This window comes from Triturus cristatus, chromosome 1_2 (assembly GCF_964204655.1).
Source record: "Triturus cristatus chromosome 1_2, aTriCri1.1, whole genome shotgun sequence".
NCBI classification, from domain to species: Eukaryota; Metazoa; Chordata; class Amphibia; order Caudata; family Salamandridae; genus Triturus; species Triturus cristatus.
In genome coordinates, this window is record NC_140580.1 from 885,153,316 (window position 1) to 885,178,396 (window position 25,081).

Consider the following 25,081-nt stretch of genomic DNA (forward strand, 5'->3'; position numbering starts at 1 on the left):
AATATTCTAGTAGTTAAGGAATTGTTGATGATTCTTCTTACTGGCATGGCAGCAGAGGTTGTTAGAGTAACTATCTTGAAGGTTTGCAGTGGGCACTGGTCAGAAGGGCTGCTGGCAGGCCTGCTTGCTTTGACCCGGTCCATAAATTCATTGTGTGAAATGTGTTGGAAGGAACGGTGAGGCTGGGTTAGAGTATTCTTGGATTGTTGTTTTGTAAAAGGGTAAGTGCTGGTGCTTTGTCTTTGTTTTAAATATGAGTCCAATGAGTTTGCTTTGGCTGTGTAATGATTTGCCAGTTTGTCTGTGAAATCTTGAGTAATGGGATGAGCTCCTTCTAGGCAATTTGGTTTATGAAATTAATTGAGAATTTTATAAAATTCTTTATTTGCACGTTTAGCATTTTGAATTGTGTCTGAATAGTACCTTTTCTTAGCTATTTTGATGGCTGACTTGTATAGTTGAAGGTTATAAAATATGCTGCATTGAGCTTAAAAGACTTGTGGGCACTGCATGCTGGCTTCTGCTCAGGAGACCAACATGTCTTCCTCAGCCTCTAGAATACAAACAAAATATGGGTGTAATGCTCTAGTTCATCTCAGCCCCTGCTAATTACTAGGGACACCATCACAGTATATATATATATATATATATATATATTACCTACTGGCGGTCGCCAGTAGGTAGTTATAGTTAGGACCACGTTTCCATAGGAAAACCTCAACATTCTATTTTGAATAACTTTGGCGCCGGTCGACGAATCCTCGCGAATTTCTCAAAATAGGTGGGGCGCTACGCTCCGCTCCTACCCTGAAAGTCTCGGGGGGATTCGTCAAGCGGGGGCTGAGATAAAAGGGGGGTCCCAAAACGCGTTTTTCCCATGCATTTTTCCATAGGACCTTTAGAACGAGCTACAGCCCGAACGGCTGAACAGAATTACTAGAAATTTGGCAGAGAGGTAGTCCCTAGGTCAAGGAAGTGCCTTTTGTAGGTTTGGTGTAAATCTGTTCAGTAGATTCTGAGAAAATAGCCTTTAAATCAATATATATATCTGAGCCCGCTTACCGTACGCTTACCGTACGCTTACCGTAAGCTTACGGTGGCGTGCGCGAGCGCGATTCTGATTGGCTCTTAGATCTTAGTAAACATTCGAATCGGCCGAAACCAGGAAGCGGCGTCCGCCATTTTGTCTCTCGCACTGAGTGTTGTTTATCAAACATGATGGCCAAAAACATGTTACGGGGCTGTTTTGACAACTCCCTCCCACATAGTCATGTTTAGGGAGTCCCCAAACATCCCCCAAGAGCAAAAACGGTTTTATTTTTTTTCCGGCAATTTCGCGGGGTACGCTTACCGTACGCTTACCGTAAGCTTACCGTACGCTTACGGTAAAAAAATAAAAATAAAAAAAACACTATCCACACTTACCCCACCCCCTGTGCTTTTGGTGGCCGCAGGCCACCAAATGTGCAGGGCTTATTAATAGAGAAAAAAAACGTAATTTTGGCAACATGAAATTATAAAATCGAAATAAAAAAAACACTATCCACATTGACCTCACCCCCTGTGCTTTTGGTGGCCGAAGGCCACCAAATGTACAGGGCTTATTAAAGTTGATAAAAACCGTGCACGGAACGAACTGCGTTAAGTGGGCGCGCACGCCACAAATGGCGTAAAGTAACTTAGCATTTAAAAAACCGTACAAATTCACTGAAAAAACCATAGGTTTCACACACGTTATAGTTAGGAAATAGCATTTAAAAAACCTTGCTAATTCACTGAAAAAACCATAGGTTTCACACATGTTATAGTTAGCTGGACATTTTACTGATAAAAAACCAATGAAATTCCCCCGTTATAGTTACTGTAGGCAACTATAACTCACGCGACCGTAATCCTCTGCTGATGACATATGTGTCTTTATGAAAAAAAAATATTTGTAATATATGTATAGCTAAAATTTAATGGAAGAAGATATGGGCAAATAAGTGTCTAAATACAGTATTAGCATCAGCAGAGGATTGCGGTCGCGTGAGTTATAGTTGCCTACAGTAACTATAACGGGGGAATTTCATTGGTTTTTTATCAGTAAAATGTCCAGCTAACTATAACATGTGTGAAACCTATGGTTTTTTCAGTGAATTAGCAAGGTTTTTTAAATGCTATTTCCTAACTATAACGTGTGTGAAACCTATGGTTTTTTCAGTGAATAAATATATATATATATATATATATATATATATATATATATATATATATATATATATATATTTTGCCCGCCATGCCACTCTGCCAAGACTACGCTATATGCATATCAGCCTTGGACTTGCTCCAACAGGCACAATCCAGCCCAAACTCCAAAGCCTGGTCCTTTCCGATCTGGAACATAAGCAACCCCAGACCAGTTTTAGCTTATTTTGGCCAAGCAGCTTGGCTGCAGCTACAAAGTGGGCATGGGACCCGCTTTTGAGCATACCTATCCCATTTTTGGCGTCACACTGAGGAATGCAAAACAATTGATGGGTAGAATGCTTGCATTCATCTCAGCAACTGGTTACACACCCTACAGCCTCAACTGTGAACAGCCCTCTTCTACCGCAGGTCATGAAACAACCATCTAAAGCATGTAACCTCGTGTATACCTTACCCCGTGAACAACAGTAACCACAATGACGTTTTCTCTTAGCAAGGCCACAGTCCCGTTTTAACCTATTATAGTACCACAGAATTAGCCTTAGATGTTCAGCCTTTTTCTTTGGAAAAAAGTGTGAAGTAGTTTGCCCAAGATCGCACAATTCTGTTGTGGGAGCATGCCTGCCTATTATTGTATGCCTGCTTCTTATTGTATGATAGCAGTTTTTTAAATCCTCACCATATCACCCTGGACACTTAAGACCAATTCAGTCACCAGGAACTCACTATCATATTTCCTCTTAGAAGCCATGATAAATCTGCATTAACCAGCAGTCCGCTACTAGTTGTGCACAGACGGACTGCCGTCCCTATCCTACACAGCCAAAGTTCGGACATGGCTCTATGTGGCACCATACCCACATAACAAATTACATTTCACCAAGGTTCAGCATCTTTTACATATTCCCCGTTATTGCAAATAAAGCAAGTGTAGCCTAGCTGGGAGATATTGGGAGATATCGGAATCTAACAAAGATTCCACAGTTTGTTTCAGCGAGGAAGCTCTTATTAGAGCTACCTCTGTTCTTCTGAGTATACTATCTACAACCGCACCATTACTTAGTGGCATCCAGGCCACAAATGTTACTTATAGTGCTTATAAACAGAAATAAGGCACTATGTAAAAACACATGACTAAAAACGCGTAGTAAAACAACTGCCTTGTGTTCATGGCCTACAATGCGTAGATGGACCGAGACCGAGCATGGCAAACCCAAAACCCCTTCAGAGCTGCCCCTTTCACCTGTGCCCATGTTACCACCATTGCCAGACCACGGCAGCTTCTATTAGTATATTTATGGCACACTCCTAACAAAGAGCACAGCGCGGTACGAGCACACGCGCGGTGAAGTCATTGTCAGCTTAAGCTGTCTTCAGCAAGTCATGGCTTTCAGTTACGATATTGTTAAACTCCCAGTGAGCCCCATCCATTTTCTTGAAAGCTTGAATTTCCGTTTTGGGCCTGGGCGAGGATACCCCAGCGCAATGCAGGAGGATGGCTGTATTCAGTGTCCCCTGCTGAAGCTGACAGACACATCTCTGCTTTGTCAGACCTGCGGAAGGTGGCCAGGGCACACGGGAGTCCTTTGCGATTTCTGAGGCCTCACCTGCGACCCCTAAATGACGTCCATGCCTGTAGGTTTTGTGTTCCATATTGACCTCAACTCGGCTTCCTCGGTTTCTCTTCCAATATCAGTCGCCTGTTTCTCCCTGAGGTCACCCAGCGAGCCTTTCACACACCGAGGAGCGTCGGAGATATTGCTGACGAGTCTTTTTGCCCGCCCCAATGTGCATATCATGTGTTGGCCATTATAGGTAGATGACTTGACCTCTCCTTGTGCACACAACCGTTCTCAGGGTTGCAATTGTGAACCCGTAAAACAAGAACTGACCTGTATGAATTTCATGCCCCTGAACCAACTCTTGTATTTATATGAACACACTTTCGCGGTTCTAAGGTCATTCTCCTCCCAGTGTTACCATATGCATGCCAACTCCCTCTTGAAGTCAGAGTAAGCCCTCCAAAGACATTCTAGGGCGTAGACGACTGAAGTGTGCGTTCCTTTCAGACAGCCCGGAGGTCTTTTGTAGATCTCTGCATTGACGCGGGTCTCTCACTGTGGGCGCTCTTCTTCCTATCTTGGCACCTGTTGCTCCCGTGTTGGCAGCCCATTGCAGCTGCGCTACCAGATAATACCGCTTCAACTTGGGATGTACTGGGGAAATAGTTGATTTATTCCAGTGGCCCTTTCAGCCCTGACATTCTGCCGAATTCCCCCAGTGCTGCAATTGGCTCCGAAGCCCCCTATCTTTCTTTTGAAGGCAACATGTAGTCGGCACATAGGCAGACTTCAGGAGTTTCATCATTTATTTTGTATCCTTCGGTTCTTGCCCTGTCGATGCAAAATATTCACAAAAGGATCTCCACACGAAGGCAGAATCTTTTAGGAACATCCCTGTGGTGTTCTTTGACCTGCTACTTCCAATTGGGAGATTATATAACCCGTGGAAGCCCTCGCTTTAGGATTAGAGTACAACAGGAACACCATTCGCACAAACGTGGGTCCATGGCCCTCACTGTCAGTGCTGCAAACAAACCTCTCCAACTGGACACGCCCAATGCTCTTTCAATGTCATGTGACATGCCCCTGCGCAGAGGGCGAGAGTGGGCAGGGTTTGTTCTGGCACACTCCAGAAGTGGGAACAGGTCTCTACTAATGACGGGGATACGGCCCGAGATAAATCTGCTTTGACCTGAATGAACCACCGGGAGGAGGCGGAGTCTGATGGTCAGGATTTTACATGGGGTCTGTGATCTAGTTTTGGGGGAGAGATGCTAATAGAGTCTAACACATTATTTGGGGTAAGATGGGCTTACCAGAGCCCCACCAATATTGATGTCACATGGTTAATATAAACCGAGTCAACAGGCAGACAATCAGATCCAGGTGTCTTAACACTGGCCATGGCTTTCACTGCTGCCTTTTTTGATAGTCAAATATTTGTCCCGGATTTGTTGCAACATAAGATGGTAATGAATCTGTGCCCCGCTTTATGCATGTTTTCATTTCGTTCTCTTTCACAGTCTTGTCTGCTTTAATAGGTCAGATAAAAAGCCAATAAATTAATTTATTTCAGTTTCTCACTATACATGCATTTCCATGCATCATGTGTATAGTTATAATGAACGACCCTCATCTTCAGGCATGACCACCATATTAGGAGTCTCCCTGGCCTATCACTCTCTTTGTGAATCTAATGTGTTGGTCTCTTTAATTTAGACATTTTAGGTACTCTAGAAGGTGAGCAAGGATCTCTCTCGCTCTACCACTGTGGCGCCCGGTATCAATGGATGCTTGAGTCTCTTCTAGTAACTTAAACTTCGGTTCCTGTATATCCATGTCTCGCACTTACACCTTCTTTGACCTGATGCTGTGCCAGCGTATTATCGTTAAAGAAATTTCATATCTCATTTTGTATTGTTTTACTAAAAACAGGATAACTTAGCACACTGACCTGTAACCTCCACATTGAAATAATCGTGATCTGATTACTCCTCTTCAATGGTTAGCTAAAAGTGAGTTATGTTCAAAAAGAGTTTTGCATTGATATGTATCCTTGTCACCACAGTGTTAAATCGAATGGTGCATTATATCCTGTCCATCCTCACCTGTAGTCATCCATTGACACAATAAAACAAATATTCTTTGTGAGTTGGATTAATGGCATTTTAGGAGTCCACTAATCCCCAGAGTGATGACCATTCCCTCAACATTCGGAACCAACCAAATCAGCCTTGACTTAGGCAGTGGGCGGAGGTGAGACCTAGCTAAGTCAATATCTACTACATTATTACATCTCCCCCTATGACCATGGAGAATTGGGCTAGTGGTGCAAATGTTTCAAGATCTTATTATAGAATGTGGCATGGTATGAATTTGGGGTGTAGGCACTAGACAGAACCACATCTGTTCATCCCCTCCGTCACTAACCATACCAAAATGATCCTCCCTGTCAATTTCATATATATCTCAAATGGGACTCCAGAGTGATTCAAGAGCAAGATGTCACTAGTGTATGATGAGGATCTGCTGTAGTTTTCCACTCCAGCGTTTTTAATGTATACACTCCTTCTGTGCGCACTATCCCTCTGGTGAGTAGACAATGAGTCCCTCCTCTTTATATTTGTTTGGAATTGCTCAGCCCTCTAACTTTCTACGTGAGGAACGTAAATAACTGGGAACTCATGATAAATTATCAAGCAAAAAAGCACGCCACTCTGTATCCAGGTCTGGAGTAGTAAGTCATGAAGTACCCAAATTGTTGCAGACATCCATTTAGTGACACCTGCATGTTCTCCAGCCTACATTATCGGACAATAACTATTTAAACAAATCTCAACAGACCATCCCCAGTGTTGAAAACCTCCTGTTTCACTTCATAAATATTTTTGTTTATCATGCTTAAGCTCTCAACACTCAGAGTTTAGAATAGAAGTGGAAAAGATGGTGCACAACTCTCAAGTCATGCACCAGCCTCTTTGACGCACTTAGTCACGTTATTGGACTGTCAATAACGAAGTAGAGTTCTCTATAGTTAAAGTATATGCTGCACAACCTTGAGGAAGGTGCGGTTACTGCTTTCACCACCAGGCATCTTTAAATCAAATCTTCTGTAGACCTCAGAGTTGTATTCGGGTAAGGTTGATCATAGTTAGAGGTGTGGCTTGAGCCATGTTCAGGATCTGAAGCACCGTTGGCTGTGTACTTCAAGCTCCTGGATGATTGCTTGTCATGGAATTCAGCTGCTGCTGTCACCACTTGTTCCCTTTCTTCTTTTGCTCTTGCTGCCATTACAGCCTCTTCTGTCGTGCCTTTATGCTTCTTTTACTTTCCTGCCTCTTCAGTAGATGCCAGTTCCGGAGGCGTTGATGGTCTTTCTGAGTCGCATAAATCTCTGCCCAGTCCCAAGGGGATTTACTTTTGTGAAAAAGTATGTTTTGTCATCCACCATTGCATTTAGTTTCGCTGGAAACAAGATGGTACAGCATACTCACATTTGTCCGTTTTTATTTTACTTTGTGGAAGGAAGAGCATTGGTCCTGCACTCCTATCGTATATTAAGGGAAAACCATGACATTGATGCTACTCACTGCAAAGTCTCCTGCTTGTCATCGCTTGCATAGAATAGTTTCCTGTCACAATAATTTTGCTGCTTAACCCTCACTGGACTCGAAGTGCACCAGGCGAAGGGGATTTTGCAGGAAACCTATGTTTTGTTCAAGAGCATAGAATATAGTCAGTCCCTCTAAAGCTCCCGATTGAGCTATCCAATGCTCCATATAGTTATGGTTTCCTCAATATTTTCTCGTAGGCAACCATTTGGATATTGTTTCGTGAAGAGCAGCCTTCAGAGTCCTCCATCCTATATTCCACGAACTGGAATATATCAATGTGGTCCTACAGCTATTTCATAGCTTTTATTTGGGGATGCAGATCTTTCAGAAAGGATTCAGCAAATTAAATTGTTCTGCTAGTTTTTCTCTTGTCTTCTATAAGAAGACTCAAGTCGACCACCACTGTATCAATTTTATGTTCAAGCATGGCTCTAGTTGTAGTTATTGCTTTAGGTATCACATCCTGTTTGTTTGCTTGTCTCCCATTTCCTGTCTCAATTTGTAAACCCTCTGGGGCTTCCTAGGCCATGGGCCAGACGCTTGATGGGCATGTTTTGTACTGGGCCCCAAGTGTTTTTAATTCTCCTCATCGTCAATATTATTGCACGCGCCCATGAGGGTCGTCGATGGTCACTGGTGACCCAACTCTCTTGTTCTTTTGTCGGATGTGTGGAGGAGAGCATGACACTCAACCCTGATTTAGCTTTGGCTCGTGGCACTGTAAGGAGCTGCAACTGACAGTCACACCAGATTGCTATGGCAGTTTCTGATCTTCTTTCCCCTAGTTTACTTTTCAAATCCCATCTTGACTATACTGGTATGTTTCCTTGAGCCCAGTTCCTGTGTACTGGCCTGACAATACACCCAACTATTAGAAGGCCTCCACAACATCTGAGCAGAACTGCCCTAAGCATTATTTTTCCACACTACCACCAGCCCTGCCAGTCCAGATTTTGAAGGAGCAGGAATTGACACTGATCTTCCTGGTGGTTCGGCATGGCTCACAGGAATCTCTTTTGGCACTAGGGGTCCCTCTCCTCAAAACCGTCCTCTTTGGATTTTCTCACTGGCTGTTCTTTTCTTTCATCGCAACCTCCCTTCTCAATGGTTACACTGCTCAAACTCACCTGATCTGTCAGACCAGGAACAGCTAGACTAGAAATCACTGAACCCCTCTCGTCTACCATAACATCAAAGTGCAAGCTTTGCATTAGTGTTCTCCTCCATTGTCCGCTCGGAAATTCAAGTACCATGCTCAAGACTAGGTAGTCCAGCCCTCTCGGCCTCCATTGCCAGTACCATGTATCTCCCATTGAGATGTACTCTGTAACCTGCCTTTGGCACCGGTTCCTGTGGCTCTGGTGGCACCATCACTTCTGGGCAACTGGCAGGCTTGTTTCTGACTGTTTTAGGTGGGGTTTAGGTATGGATGATTCCCCCCAACTCCCCTAGATCTACTTACAAGGATCCTTCATAAGAAGCCTTGACCTGGCCAACTGGACGCAGATCCAAAGTTCGGTATCACAGACCACCAAGACCTGCACTCAACCAGGCGCGACCATGCTGTCATGGCTGAGGCGTTAGATATTCTGTCTGTTGTGGCCCTGGCAACCTGCCAATGAATGAGGGCATCTTTTTATTCTGGTGGAAGTAGCACATCCTGGCATGGAGTAACAGGTCATCTATCAAGCTCAGGTGAACTGGAAGAAGTCCCTCTCGGAGCCTGAACTCTCGGAGTCCCTAGACAACAAGTAACAAGCACCTAAAGTCAATTATTGCTTATTCTCTTGGGATCCCCAAACTCAGTCTCTGGTTGTCAAAGTGAGGCCCTCCGACACTGAAAAGGTGTCAAGTGTTTGGTGAAAAATAGCAAGAAAATAAAGTAGCCCGGTTGTCTCTCCGTGAGACAAATTGTTGGTGTCCAAATGGGCATCCAACACCTGCCTCTGTGACATTTATTTTCAAGGTACACTCCCTTGTTCCAAGACTCCAAGAAGAATGTGCCGGAAATTTAGAGTTGGATAAAGTTATATTCATGGAAACTTCGTGTCTTAGTCCATAAGCTTTTCTAACTGTCGGCACACGCTTGCTGACCGCCCTCAGTTATTAGTGATTGAGAACACCCCCAATTGGCTCCACTTTTCAGTAAGAGAGCTAACAGGGGTGTGCATACGCTCATTGCAGTAGGGCCGTGCCTATGGCGTGGTCCCAAGTGCACAAGTTCTGAAAATAACAGCAAGCGAGGAAACTGGGTGGCAGGGTACACACAGGCTGATAATGGGAGCTAGCTACCGGCTAAGAGTAAATAGAGTTGTCATTAAGTAAACATTGCTTCCAAGTGGACTTTATTAATTTGTACATGCTGATAAACCCTTTCAGTTTAAATGATTTGTTGAAATGTTACGTTTTGCACAATACTTGAAAAGCTAATGCAAAAGAATTTGGGTGAAACTTGATATTTTTCCTGTATCATCTTAGCAACCTCATTTTTAGACTAACCAGCATGCATTAAGTTGTATATAAACATGACGTATATTTTCTTATCATTTGATGCAGTAGACATCCCTCCACACACTGGCATACTTGCCAGTCACTACTTTACGCTCACTGATTCAGGAGTCAATACACATAACAGTTGTGGATTCTCTCAGCTATGCAGATACTGGTATAAAGAAAACAGGTGTCTGATGTATCCTCTATATATATTTTGCGATCTCTCTGAAACCTTAGCTAGTAAGAAAGGGCTGGCTTATACAGTTTAATCCCATTCAGGCCTAGAGTAAACCAGATGCTACAGTAAGCCACAGCCACCTTCCAAGGGGATCTTGCAGCACTTGCCCAATGGCTAGATTCCAAGAGCTGATCTTGTCAGTCCGAGGACCTTCAGAAGGAACCTCATTATCTTCTGAATGTCTCTATTCTTGTACAACTCCTTCCTTTAAAAACTGCCCATTCCGGTCCCTTCTTGGATCATCAGGAGGACTTCAAGGCCCAGCAGCACCAGATTATCAGCTCCCAGCATGTACCACCTTAATGTGCAATACTCATTGCAACTGTTTGGGTAGCACTATGGTATTTCCATATGCCTACTGTCTCTCAGTGCACTCTGAAGCAGATGGAGGTGGCACTATAGAAGCAAACTAATAATGTGTGACTGGTATAGTCTTTGTTGGCTATAGTAGTAACTTTAGTAATATTTGATTGAATTTGATAACCCCTCTTTTGTCAAGTACAATGCAGTTTGATATTCAGTTTGAGTTCATATTACTGCACTATTACTTAGCTCATGTGGCAACCTCAAGATAAACAGTTTTGTTACCCTACTACTTCCTCTCTCTGACTCCAGCCCTGGCGCTCTCTGGCTCCAGCCATGGTTCCAGCCCAGCTGCTCTCTGGTCCCAGCCCAGCTGCTCTCCTCAACTTAACTTTCGGCTCTTTCATCTAACACCGTATTGATCTGTTTCTCGCAACCTCTCGATCTTTCTTTCTGTCTGTATGACTTTTAGGGATATATTGACCCAGAGAAGTCGGTACAATTTATTAAAAGTATCCCGGTTAATCAGTTAAATCTGAATACATTTAGTGTATCCCAAATGAATTGTCATGTGTCCTTCCTAACACCATAATTACAGTAATCTGTGAAACGATTACACGTATTATTATATGTGTCCAGTAAAAAAGTATGGGGATAATTAAAGCGAGATAACCAGAATAGTGAATGTAAAATAATGGGATGAGCAGGTAAGGACAATCAAAAGGGAAAGGTAGAGTTTAAAGATAAGGCTTGCCTGAAAAGGGGGAAGAGAAATAGCCGATAGTTAATGTAGCTTATGGGAGTTTGCACCCATCTCCACCTGTAAAGAAAAAAGGAAAAGCTCCAAAAAATAATCAATAAAAAAGACAGGAAGCAAATGGTATTCATCTTCATAAAAGTAATTACTAATTAAAGGAAAATCTGAAATTAAATTACTGATTACTGTAAAAATGATCACAGAAATATACCATATTTTACATGTTAACTGCAATGAATTTGTATACTTATAAAATGTTCAAATATTTTAAGTGTAATCCCTCCTTGCGTTTTGACAGCGCTACACCATTTCATCATTTAAAGCCTTTCTCCCCACTGTTGCACCCTTTCCCACTCTTTTAATGCTCCATCACCCAAAAGAACATTATGTAACTAAAAAAGACCAGCCACTGTAATTGCTTCCACACTTGATCTCGTGTACCTCAAAGCTTTCCTTTTCCTGTTAGCTTTACCTCTGTCTCTCTGTTACTAGTGCGTTTTGCCTTCAGTCTTTTTAGCCATTTCACATTGTGCAATCTCCACGAATTCCAACTAAATTATGTCTTTTATTTTCTGACAGGGAATTAGATGGATACTGGCAGTCAGCATATGAACTTCTTGGACCATGCTACCAGGACGACCAAATAAAGATTCACCTATGCTGCAACCTGTGGGATTAATTACTTGACAAACCATTTGGTAACATTCCAACTCGCATGCGGTTCTGCACCCAATGGCTACCTTTGTTGTGACCATAATAAGATCAGCTATGGTGCCACCATGCTGTCGGTGACTGATGCAGAGTCCCCAGAGGACTCAAAGAGCCTCCTCGCTGAGGAGAAGACTAAGCCCACCCTCAAAATGGGTTCCATGGTCTCTAGCCGCAGCGAGAAAATTGTGTTGACAAGGAGTGACAGCGTGCCAGACGAGAATGTGCTGAAAATCACCATCACAGAGACCACTGTACTCGAGTCGGACTTGGGGATTTGGAATTCCCGTGCCCTTGTCTACCTCATTCTTTGGTTCTTCTTCAGTTTCTGCACTTTGTTCTTGAACAAATACATCCTGTCCCTGTTGGAAGGAGAACCCAGTATGCTTGGTAATTTTAATTGATCGTTTATTACCATTTCTGATTATCGTCATTGTTGGTTTGCGTTAAATGTTGTGCTGGGAGACGAACAGTGATCCTTCTTGCAAATATTTTACACAGTAATGATAAGAAATTAAAGAAGACCTTTGTGTATCTGTGGGCTAGCCTTGCTGATTGCTCACCGCTGGCTTTGGTTGTTTACACCTTGTATGGAGGTTTGAGGGCCCGTAATAACATTTTTCTGGTGGCCCCATTCATTTTGATATGCCACTTAGCATACCCCCATATATCTAACCAGCCCACCAGAAACTGAGCCTGCTGGCCTGTTTACTCCCTGTAGTTGGACAAATAAACACAGCAGAGACCAGCACTGGCAAAGCAAATAGGTCACATCGTTTTTAGCTGTTGGCTTTGCCAATGCTTTTTGCAGATGCTGTGCAGTATCGATAAAATGCTCAGAGTAAATTGCTAAGATTGTTGCATTTACTCAAAGATGTATAGGAATGTAATAATGCAATTTCCATTTGTGAAACGTATACAAACTAGTGTCCTACTAGTTCCTCTGCCCCAAAAGACAGACTGAAAGTAGAATATCTATTGTGTGGCAATGCAAAGAGTGGGGAAGGGGTTGTAAAATCTGTGTGCCACAAAAAGTTTGGGACTCGGTGACATAGGATGGAAGTGAAAGGGATGTCAGAAACAAACCAAATGGAAGTAGGGATAGAAGATGTGTTATACTGTAGCTATGTCAAATTCTGGGGCTCTAGTTCTCTTTTGATGGCCATTGCAGAAGTGAATATAGATCTTAATGCAAAGCAGTGGCAAGGGTATGTTTGCTCTTCCACGTGTGCTCTGTGTAAGAGCATGCATAGTTGCTTCGCGAGGAGCCTGCATCGTCTGTACATTTGTTCCTTGGCAGTGAGAGTCATATTCAAGCCTTGTTAGTGAGGTCTGTTGAGACTGAGTGTTTTACTCCTGTTTCATGGTATGAACCCAATTCAGGAGGGAAGGGTGTTAAGAGAGTGGACTTCGGCAGTCTAGAGCAGAGTTATTTCTGCTGAACAAAGAGCATGTTAGCACTAGCGCAGGACATGTGCAATGCCTGTCCCCAGAAAACCTATGAACAAAACTACAAAGACTTAAAAACGTGCAGTCTGGGAGACGTGTTAAATAACACAGACGTAAATACAACATAAAAAGCGTGTACAGTCCAGTGAGGATTTGCTTCAGGATTGGTTCATTTTTAATCAATCAAAAGTGAATTTCGGTAAATGTACTTCTTTTTCAGCTTCTGCTAATCTTGCCTATTAATACTTGTTCTGTGAAACTAGGAATCATTTTGTGAAATGGTCAAAATCTATGGTCACTGTCACCCAATCTACTTTTTTGTCATTGAAGAAATATACATAATGACTTCTGCTACCTGCTGCAGAATTAATACATTATTTTCGGGCGCCATGAATCATGAGAATTCGTTCATAATCTATTTGTTGCTTTAATTCGAGCTAACCTGCCGCCTTCTCTATTTATATTGGGGGTGGGGGGAGGGTGCGCACGAGAAACAAGGCTTGTTGGTTTTTCACAGTGTGGGGAGCAAATTGGGGAGAAACAAATAAAAAGTCCTCTTAATTTTGTCATTGTCAAGGAAGTTGCTAATAAGAGAGGGGTTGCTCAAGATCAGAGTACTCTCTCTCTGAAAAATGAGAGGGTGCATTGGTTTGACTCCAATGCCTGCAGTAACTCCAATTAGAATTTGTACATGGAATGTTAATGACCTCAGAGTAGTGGGTAGACGAAGAAGGATTTTCCAATATCTAAGTCAATCTAATTTTGACATTATTATACTACAGGAAACTCATCTTACTATTGATGAATGGGAGGCGGCTATTTCTAAGCAGAAATTGATTGATTGTTCTCTCCATACCACCCAAACCTGCTGCACTGAAGGAGTGGCCTTTATTTTTAAGAAACCGGCCAAAGTAATTTTGGGGCCCATCAAGACAGATTATAAGGGGCGATGGATTATTGCTGATATTAAGATACGAAATGACTGGGTGGTCTTTGTGGGATACTACGGTCCAAACATAGATGATGATTCAGCACTAAGAGCTATATATAATCATTTAGTCGAATCCAATCAGCCGACTGATACTGTGTTTTAACTATGGCACGTGATGCGCATCAATGTATCTTTGTGTGCTTTCTTACCCATTTGGTTGGCGCTGTATAAAATTGCTAAGCAAATAAGTCAGTGGAAAGCACTTCCAGGCTAGAGACCTGTAACTCCGCAGCTGCTGCCCAACCATCCATGGATGCGTTGCAGCTTTTCATATTCTATTTTCTTAAACAGGATTGTACCTACTGTCAAGTTAACAAAGAAATCAGCCCAGACCAAAATATACACGCTTCCTTATGCTGTTTTAATGAAACCAGCATTGTCAAAGCCAAATGGTCGTTCATGTGTTGACTTTGCCATTGCTTTTTGACACTGCTTAAAGCATTGGCAAAATAGCTTTCGCCGATGCAGTGCAGCATCAACCAAAAAAAGAAAAAGGTGCGATGATATGAATGCTTCATAATCCCCGTTCAGCCTAGTCATTCCATATGCGAACGTGATGACCTATGTGAACACATGTCCCCACACATGTACAAGCTTACGGAATGACATGGGCATTGTTTTTTTTTTTTAGCCGATCCAAGGTGATGTACGCCACTTTGAGTGCTACATTGTTAAAATAATTAAGTTTACTTGTGCAAAATTACTTTTCAGATTTGAGAGCAACACAGCAGCAAATGGCATCTGCCATGTCCTCCAAAAGAAAAAAAAGAACCATAAAATATTTCATTTTAAGGCCTGGGAGGTTCGAGGGACCAGCAGAGTAGCATGTGGGGCACAGCGATAGCAGTGGGCTCAGCAAGAGGGGTGGACAGGGGAAGAAATTAAAAAAATATCAAATGAGAGAGATCTTCAAAACACATTCACATTCATTGAATTCTTCAAGAGATAGTAAAAAGTATTTCCCTAAATATGAGCAGTGGAATGATACAAGTTATCCAATTAAAAGGTAGTAAAAAAGCCTTTTAAGTATTTGTTATGGTTCACAAGAGGGCTTACACAAACAGACAGCTAAAATCTGTTTCTAGGTGAGACCTAAAAAATAAGTATTTACAGATGCACAGAACTCTACCATGACCTTCATCTGCACTGATCTAGAAATTGGTCTAAACTAGTGACTCTAATAACTACTAACCACAAATGTGATTTATTGTTCTTGGGGCCTTTTAGATGAAAAAATATTTTTGGTAAATTTAAATGTGAAAATAATTAGTTACATAATGTAAATACTCAAGATTTAATACATTTTAAATTGTTTACTCCCTTAAAATACCCCCAGCACGAATGAGTATGTGTGTTACTCATTCTCATTCATTCAATAAAGAAATGTGTTTTCCAGCATTGGTAAGAAAACAATTTGTACTTAGTTTATGAGAGAGCCATTGGTTTTGCCAATGTCTTGTAGCCATATTGTACAGCAGTGTGGCTTCTATTGAGCATGGCTAAATGTTAGTGGCATGGCATGAACTAGAGTGGCTTGCAGTACAGTAGATTAGAGTGGTGTAGAGCAGAATGGAGTGACATAGAGAAGAGTTGTCATATGGAGTAGCATGGATTGGAGTAACGTGAAGAAGTATTGTGTCCAGTGGTGTAGAGAAGAATGACTTAGAGGAGTGGTGTACAGTAAAGAAGTGTGGCATAGAGTAGAGTGGCGTAAAGTATTTCCGTTCCGGGTGTAAGTAATTTAAACAAGGAACCAAACTTAAAACCAACTCAAAGGTATGAGGCATAAATATGGATGAGTGGCTGAAAGGCAATAAAAATAGGGGCACATCCGTAAGCATCATGAAGGTGTAAATGTGTTGTTAATGTGGCATTTATACATTATAATGGCTTAATCCAATCCATATAAAATGTAATGTAATTTTATTTTAGTTGTACGAATAAGCCAAAAGATGCAAGTGTAGATAAACAATGTCCAAAAATGTGTTTGAAAACAGAACCAATGGAGAAAGCAGCAGACGAACGGGAAACAGAGGAAGTGTTGTAAAACTCGTATGTATTAAGAGATAATTAAAAAAAGATTTATATATACAGTGCAGCAGTGAAGGAAATAATACTTGAATCATGGTGCGAATAGTGGACGGACACCAATTAAGATGAATCAATCTGTTCTTGGTCCATGCTCCACACAAAGAAAAGGAAGTGATGCCGGCCACACACTAGCTAATTAGGAGGCAGCACAAAATGTCAATAATGCCAACTAATGGTAAGCAAGATTCCCTACCCTTCACAGTAAAGAATACCCCTCCAAGTGGACATTACATCAGCTGTCTGCAGGCAAGACGTATAAAGGGGACATGGAATCACCAATAGGGCTTGATGTACAATTATTGAGTCGATCTCTGCTTGTTTGTTTCATCCCTTTCTAACAGTAAACAACTAATCACCTTTCTCTTGAAAAATACATTGCACTGTTCAGATTTAAAAAACGATCTGTTGTACTGGTATGATTAAATGTCCCTTGTATGTCCTGTGACCAGCCCAGGATTTGAGGTAGTTGGGATTTTATACAGTTTTAAATTACTTGAACGGTTTTAAGAGTGAGCTGTTTGAGACATGAACAGCCAGAGAGGGTAGATATCATATTTAAAGTACAAGCAACTCAGCTGACATAGAAAGGATAGATCACTGCATGTAAATGTAGTATACGTTTGTTTTTATATTAAAGGCTGTGGAAGATTGCTACTTGATATTACAGAGGAGATGTAGAGCAGGTCTTGCTGGACGATAATATGTAGGTAGGTAATGAATACTTATTGAGCGAAAGTGTGTGTGGTGGAACATCTGCCATTAATCACTACTTGTACAGTCACTGACGAAAACATGTTATTCACTGATAAATGAAACTGAAAATGCACATGATGTGGCAAGTCTTAAAAGGATCCACTATTTTTGGCCCTTTGAAAAATGGCAGTGCCTATTGCTGCCCTTGTTAACCATTGATCAACTATCGTTCCTTGTCTCCCTTTCAGGTGCCGTCCAAATGCTAACCACCACCTTCATTGGCTGTGTGAAACTCTGCGTACCATGCTGTTTGTATTCGCACAAATCACGTCTCTCCTATCCTCCCAACTTCCTCATGATTATGCTGTTTGTCGGACTGATGAGGTAAATGGCAGAAAGTGTTAATTTTCCATGCTGTGAGCACCTTTGCTCAATTTCGAATGGAGAACTCTTCCTCTTTTAAAGCCGGTTGATACTAAACTTTTAGGGATTCAGATGTACATTTTAGGTTGGAGTTTCTGCGCCCCATCCCCACCTCTTTCAACCCCCTTTGAGCTTTCTTAGGTCTTGCCTAAAGACTGCTTTAGCTTACATTGTCATAAGACCCATTGTGCATAATACCAATACTTAAAGTAGGCTTTAGGTCAGCCCCTTGCTAATGATTAGTTGTTTTCTAGTCTATGTAATTTGCTTGCTTCTTATTTAATGGCTTTGCATCCACTTTAGTGTATGACCATTCCCCAGGGGCATAGCAGTTTTACAGTGTTTCTGTTTGGTTGAGTTGTTGTATCCTTATACTTTTTACATTCAACAAAATACTTTTTTCTTTTCTTTCAACATTCCTTTCTTTCAATTTTCCCTCATCCATTATGCTTTCCCACCCCTCCTTTTTTAGGTCTCGCCTGAGACAGCGCTTTAGCGCTGCTCTGGCGAGACTTATAGTAAGCACTTTTGGAAGTGAAAACGAGTGCTTTCAGGCCGCCAACTACAGTGCATGTGCTCCGGGCGCGCGCACCATTTGGCAGCCTGAAAGCACTCGTTGTCTTTCACTTTCGCGGCCGCTCGGCCGCTTTGATGTTTGATCACTTTCACTTTAGCGGCCGCACTTTAACAAGCTCCCGTTATGCAATTTGGCAAGATTCTGTCACTTCGCGGTTAACTTCTGGAATGTACAATAATTTCTGTAAAAGAATAAATAGTGATTGCTGATCACTTTTGTTAAGAAAAACTATATGAAGAGACAAGGGCTTCTACTGCACCAACATTATGTACGGGGAATTGAGTGCACGTCTCATTAAGTATTTACCAGCCTCGCTGATCACTAAATGTGATGGCATCAGATGTAGAGGCATGTATGTCTTGATGACAAGACAGAAAACTTTTCACAGTTAGCCAGATGTAAAGAATGCATATGTGATTGTTATGACGTTACACTGCAACTGGCATAATACTGAGTCGGTTTATTAAATAAACTGAAAGTGCATCTCCAGTTTTCCTCTCTCTCTGGCTGCTGAATTTCAAAGCCGACAGCAGCAGAGGACCAAAACACACGAAGAGGCCCAGGCTGGAGGCAGCTGCACACTGGGAGTATGGTGTGGAAGGGGTGTCTTTGAGAGGCCAGCCTTTCTCTACGAGGTGACATGGAGAAGACAGTAACCTTTAATTATTCTAATGAAGAGCGGTGCGAAGACGTGCAGGGGAGAGAGGGGTCACACAGGGGAAGAAAGAAGCCTTTAAAGTACCAAGCCTGCCTGGCAACAGCACTGTTAGCACCATTGGGCCAGTGGTCAGTCTGCGACCAGCATCTGCTGAAACACACTTTGGAATAGGAACATTAATCATGACGTCTACAGCAACGGCGGCACAGATCAAAACACGTGATCGATGTATTATATAAACAAAGGGATTATTAACTCGTTACAAAAAACTGAAGGCCAAACACGAGGTTATGTTACATTTTCCTGTTTTGGTGACGTCGCAGCTTCTCGAGGCCATTCCTCTTTTGTTTGTTTACATTGGGCAGATATACTCACACAGAGACACAAGCAGAAATGCGCACAGAAAGCATCCCAAATTTTTTCTAAAAAATATCTCGTCCTCGAAGTGTCTCAATCGTCTCTCTCGCTCACACAGACACACGCATACGATCAGCCAGACAGGCACACAAACGGCTCACGCGGGATTAGATGGAATTTTTTTCCCGCCATTCTCTCTCTCCACTTTTATTACCTTTCATTCTCTTTGCCTATCTCAGCCTCTTCTTCCATGATAACTTTTCCCCTTCTTTCTTGCAGTCCCACTGCGCTCTCTCTCTCTCTCTGTCTCTCTCTCTCTCTCCCTTTGTCTCTGTCTCTCTCTCTCGCTCCCTCTCTCTTTCTTTCCCGCTCCCTCTCTCTTTCTTTCCCTCTCTCTTTCTCTCTCCCCCTCTCTCTCTCTCACTCTCTTTCTCTCTCTCCCTTCATTTCTCTCTCTTTCTTTCCCTCTAGCTCTCCTCTCTCTCTCGCTCTCTCTCTACCCCTCTCTCTCCCTCTTCTTTCCCTGTCACTCTCTCTACCCCTCTCTCTCTCCCTCTTCTTTCCCTGTCACTCTCTCTACCCCTCTCTCTCTCCCTCTTCTTTCCCTGTCAGTCTCTCTCTCTCTCTCTCTCTCTCTCTCTCGCGCGCGCGCTCTCTCTCGCTCTCTCGCTCTCTCGCTCTCTCGCTCTCTCGCTCTCTCGCTCTCTCTCTCTCTCTCTCTCTCTCTCTCTCTCTCTCGCTCTCCCCCCTCTCTCTCTCTCTCCCCCCTCTCTCTCTCTCCCCCCTCTCTCTCTCTCCCCCCTCTCTCTCTCTTTCCTTCTCTCTCTCTCCCCCCTCTCTCTCTCTCCCCCCTCTCTCTCTCTCCCCCCTCTCTCTCTCTCTCCCCCCTCTCTCTCTCTCCCCCCCCTCTCTCTCTCTTTCCTTCCCTCTCTCTCGCTCTTTCTCTCTCCCACTCTCTTTCTTTCTCTCTCCCACTCTCTTTCTCTCTCTCCCCCTCGCTTCTTCCATGATGACTTTTCTCCATCTTTTTTGCTGTCCCACTGTGCTTTGTCTCTCTCCTCCCCTCTCCCTCCCTCTCTCTTTCTTTCTTTCACTCTCTCTCTTTCTCTTTCTCTCCCTCTCTCTCCCTTTCTCCCTCTCCCTCTCTTTTTCTCTTTCTCTGTCCCCCTCTCTCTCTCTCTCCCTCTCTTTCTCTCCCTCTCTCTCCCCTCCCTTTCATTCCCTCTCTCATTCTGTTTCTCTTTTTCTCTCTCTATTTCTCTCTCCCACTCTAGCTTTCTTTCCCCCCTCTCTCTTTCCCTCTCTCTTTCCCTTTCTCTCTCCCCCTCTATCTCTCTCCCTCTCTCTTTCTCTCTCTTTCGTTCCCTCTCGCTCTACTCTCTCTCTCTCTCCCCCTCTCTCTCTTTCTTTCTTTCTCTATCTCTCTCCCCTCTCTCTCTCTCCCTCTCTCTTTCTCTCCATCTCTTTCTATCCCTCTCACTTTTTCTGTCCCTCTCTCTCTCCCTCTCTCTCTCCCTCCCCCTCTCTTTCTTTCGCTCTTTCTCTCTCTCTCGCACACACACACACACTCTTTTTCCCGAGATCCATATATTTATAACCACATCTTAAACTTATGGTGGTGCGATAGGTGGCACTGCCTCCTTGTGATTGCTCCCTGATGGAAAAAATGCAAAATGTAAAAAATATTCAGTCTCTAATTTGTATTCATGGCTACAAAACCAATGCTTGATTTCCAAAATGTGGTAAACCATACATTGCTAACAACCTTCCTCAAATATGCTTTTTACACAGCATAAAGTGAATATAAACTGCTTTCTTAGCACCACAAAACATATTTTTTTAGGTCTCGCCTAGGCAGCATTAGGGTTAGTAATGCTCATTAAGAAAACATTTATGGTTGTGGTTGAAGCAAAATCAGCTAATAATTTTAAGGATGTTGGATCACCAGCATGTGTCAGATAGCTAAGTTAACAGAAAATACAGAACATGAGTAGATAAACTGGTGGAATAATTTTTGGTTATAAATGGAACGTCGACAGATGAGGCAAGGATGAAAAAGCATGTACCAATGACTGGTAACAACAAGCATTTGCAATGCAATATGTCTCACATTTACGCGAGTTTAAGCTATTAGCATTGTAAATGACAATGCGTTTTATTTATATTTCAAAAAACAAAACATAAATAAAAGGCCTTTTTATTTACAATGCCAATAGCTCATGCTCAGGTAAATGCGAGACCTGTTGCATTGCAAATGCTTGTCATGATTGTCCTCATGCACCCCTATATAGTTTTCTTGTTTTTTTCTATTTTCTTGTTATTATGATTTCTCGTGGAAGAAATTGCAGATATAATTTGCTATCTGGGCACCTTTTTTTTTTTTTTTTTTGCTTGCTGTAATGCACTTTTGCGCACTTTATATTTTTAGGTCTCGCCTACGCAGCGTGCACGCGCTACTTAGAAGACCTTTAGCCGTTGTGCAGCTCTTTTACAAAGCACATACTCGTGCTTGTGGCGGCATACAGCTTGCGGGAGTGCGCAGCGGCGCGCCACAAGCACGAGTATGTGCTTTGAAAAACAGCAGACTGTTCTCTCCAGCACGCGCACCACTCGCGGGCTCTCCTCCTGCTCCCCCTCTCACAATTAACTTCTTACAGCTTTTGCTCGATGGTGATGTTTATTCTCTCTGGCTTTTCTATTGCTAGCATGTGCCTTCATATGTAGATATATTTATCCACATTGGTAGCAATACTTTTCTTTGAAGAGACAGTCCTTTTCTTTCATCTGGCTTTTGTGTTCCCGAGATCGGAGTTTTCGAGATCTCAATCTGTTTCCTTGTTCTCTACACATTTTTCTCATTGCTTGCTCTTAGGCCGAATGACCTTTCTCTTTTGCCTGCTTTGCATGCATAACTCTTCTTTACCTGCGTCTCTGCTTGGTTGTCAATGCATCGCCATTTCTTATATTTCTTCAACTGTGTAGTTTTTTCTTAGCAATTTACATTGCAGTGTTTCAGATTGGCTTCTCTCTATGATGTGTCGGCGGTCTGCTTCAACAACTGAAAATTTGCTGCCCTCCTAGTATTGTACTAGTCTTCATATGCAAGTGATTAAATCATCCATTGGGTGTGGGGTCCTTTGTCTGTCTTTATTGTTTCAAGAATGCCCCTGCTGCAAACATCGTTTCCAGCGCAGGGATCGCTGTGACATATATATATATATACCAGGACAATTCCTTATGCCAAACTGAAACCAGGGTACACATAGGTAATAGAGTACGTGTGTTTCATTGGTCTCATTCAGCCAAGTTTGCTAATCAGTTCCTCTTTAACCGCAAAAGATAATTTGTATTAAACATAATGAAATATTTAATAGATATGACCAATAGCCTCAATTTCAGTTTACGGGAAACGAAATGTACTAAAAGAATTAAGTGATTAGTATACATATAACAGATCACACATAGTGCAGACAACACATGGCTCTTGTCATGAAGATCCAGATTTTTTTTTTAAAGCAGTAGCCAATCTCTGACAACATGCTTTCACCCAATCCAAGATTGCGCTGTCCCCGCAGTGAAGGGTTCTTAAAGAACCCCACCGGCTGTGCGAAGTAGCTCCGGTTGTGCACACGCTCAGCCGTCTGTCTCCCAGAGGTTCGCCGTGGACTTGGTGGGCGGCATTCTCGTGCAGGGAAGGACGCGGGAGTAGCGCAGTCATTCCCCTGGTTTGAGCTTCTAGCTGCTTACAGTCGGTTTCCCCCAGCTTCTGCTACTATTGTCAGGCTGCCAGATAGGCAAAACGTCGCTGGGATTTTCCTTCTGTTGTAGAGACCACGTGTTCCATTGCACACTGTGCTCTTTAGTTTTTCAGTTTTCGATAATGCGTGTGAAACCAGAAAATAGTAACAGTGGCGTTTCTGTTCTTGGGTAGTTGGGCGACGAGCATTTGACAAGATGTTGATAATGGGGTGGTGGGCGTTATGGCGAGTCAATGGAATGCTTTAATTGAGAGTAGGTTAGCTGGTGAGGGTTGTTGAGCACGCGTGTTGCAATATGGTATATGCAATATGTTAAATACTTTTAGAGAAGTCTTTAAGATTCCTAGATTATAAGATTGACGTTGCATTACTACTCATTGGGGTGCCTCTGATTATGTAACATTCATTTTCTGTCTTCTCCACTAACTTGGAGCACCGCGTGTTTTGTTTTTAGTTGCAGTTTTTATCTAGCGCGAACCTGACCCGAAGGTTTCGGAGTGGTTTCCTGCTTATTGGTCCATTTCTCTAATCTGTGTGGATGTGCAGTTCATACCTTTTGAGGGTTCTCTGAACATGCTTGTGAGTTGGGGTGTACTGGCGGCCTTCGCAGGGTAGGACTTTCATCATGTGTTTTGTTGAAGGCAGGGCACATTTCGCAGAGATTTGAACCAGGTAAGATTGCGGTCTGCTCTCGAAGAGGGTGCATATATATATTCTCTCTGTCTCTTCAAGCGTACTCGGCATACTCCTGCAAATCACAGGATGTTTGGTAGATGCAGCTAGAGGTGCTACTTCGCACTGCTACCTAAGTATGCTTGAATTGGGTAATATTGTCACTTTTTTAACAGACTCCTCCTCCGTTTTTTTGTAATAGTGTATTAGATGCACAGCATCATTTCTCTTCAGTGTTGTCATATCATTGTACAAGTATCTTGATCCAAGAGCATTTCTTACCTTTAATGATGGTATGGTGCTTATTTTGAGTCGGTGCTTTCCAGAGCTCGGCACCTGCGATTAATTTCAGGCACTTGGAACAGCTGCTCATTTAAAGATGAGCAGGAAAAAAGAGGTTTAATAATTCAATACATATTTAAAACAACTACTACCAGCCACCCAAACCATTTTAAAGCTTGGGGGCTGTGAACAGTCTGAATTCTCACACTTGTAGCAGTGTGATGGTTAGTAGTTGTCTTAGTTCTGTTATTGGCAGCGCTGATACTGGCAATGTGTGATGCAAATTGCAGTGGCCTCATCACGAAGGCCCCGGCTCTTATTTGTTTACAAATTTAGCAGTGCCTTTGTTAGGTCTTGCCTAGTCGGTTTGCGAAAGACCTCTTGTGTACCATATTAAACCAGCATTGGCATAGCCAATAGGTCTCGCCTTTTGGACATTATAAGTGTTTAGCCATGCAACAGTTGATGTTGCACCAAGGATATTGTGCTGCATAATTAAATACTTCTAAGGTCCCAAAGGCAAGACCTATCGGCTATGCCAATGCTTGGTTTAATTACTGCTCCCAGATTGGTGTTTGCCATCTTTAAGCACTAAATTAAAGTTAACTTTTTTTTGGTGATGCTGTCAAAATGTCAGCAAATGCCTTTCAAAATCTCTTCCAGTACTTATTTTATTTTTATATACACCCAGAAGGAAGTACTTTGAAACGCTCAGTGACTGGAGCTAATGTGCACACCCATCCTAACAATGTGATGTTCTGAATAAGATATCAAAGCAGAAAAGCTCTAAAACAAATGTGTTATAGTCCACCAGACACCTACCTACTCCATTATTGATGTTTAGGTCTCGCCTGAGCCAGCGCATGCGCTGCTCTGGCGAGACATTTAGTGAGTGGGCTTTCAAAAGTCTGACCACAGCTTTTGGGGTGGCATAGAGCGTGCGGTTACGCGCATAATGACGAGCAGAGGCGCCATCTGGCTTTCCTGTCTCGTCATGGTGCGCACACATCGCACACCACTCGCCAGACGTGACGCTGCAGCTGCTTTCACTTTCGCGCGCTAGAAGCGACGGCAACAGCGCGCGATCGCGATCTTGATCATTTCCACTTTCACCACCACGTGGCCATGTCACTTTCACGGCCGTGAAAGTGAAAATGATCGCGATCGCTCGCAGTTGCTGGCCCTTCTAGCGTGCGAAAGTGAAAGCAGCTGCGCGGCCAATGCTTGTTTACAAAGCTCTGCGTTTCCAGTGAAGCGAGAACCAC

The 25,081-nt window shown here is 42.8% G+C and overlaps 1 protein-coding gene across 6 annotated transcripts in view; it reads left to right on the top strand.

Annotated features, from left to right (window-relative positions):
- SLC35E2B (solute carrier family 35 member E2B) overlaps positions 1–25,081 on the top strand; it is a 287,965-nt gene that overhangs the window by 174,197 nt on the left and 88,687 nt on the right. For all 6 annotated transcript variants that reach the window (XM_085609395.1, XM_085609405.1, XM_085609413.1 and 3 more), the window contains exons 2-3: positions 11,737–12,255; positions 17,338–17,473. In XM_085609395.1, coding sequence (XP_085465521.1) covers positions 11,937–12,255; positions 17,338–17,473 — 455 coding nt within the window. In that variant the 5' untranslated portion in view covers positions 11,737–11,936. The remainder of the gene's footprint in view (positions 1–11,736; positions 12,256–17,337; positions 17,474–25,081) is intronic.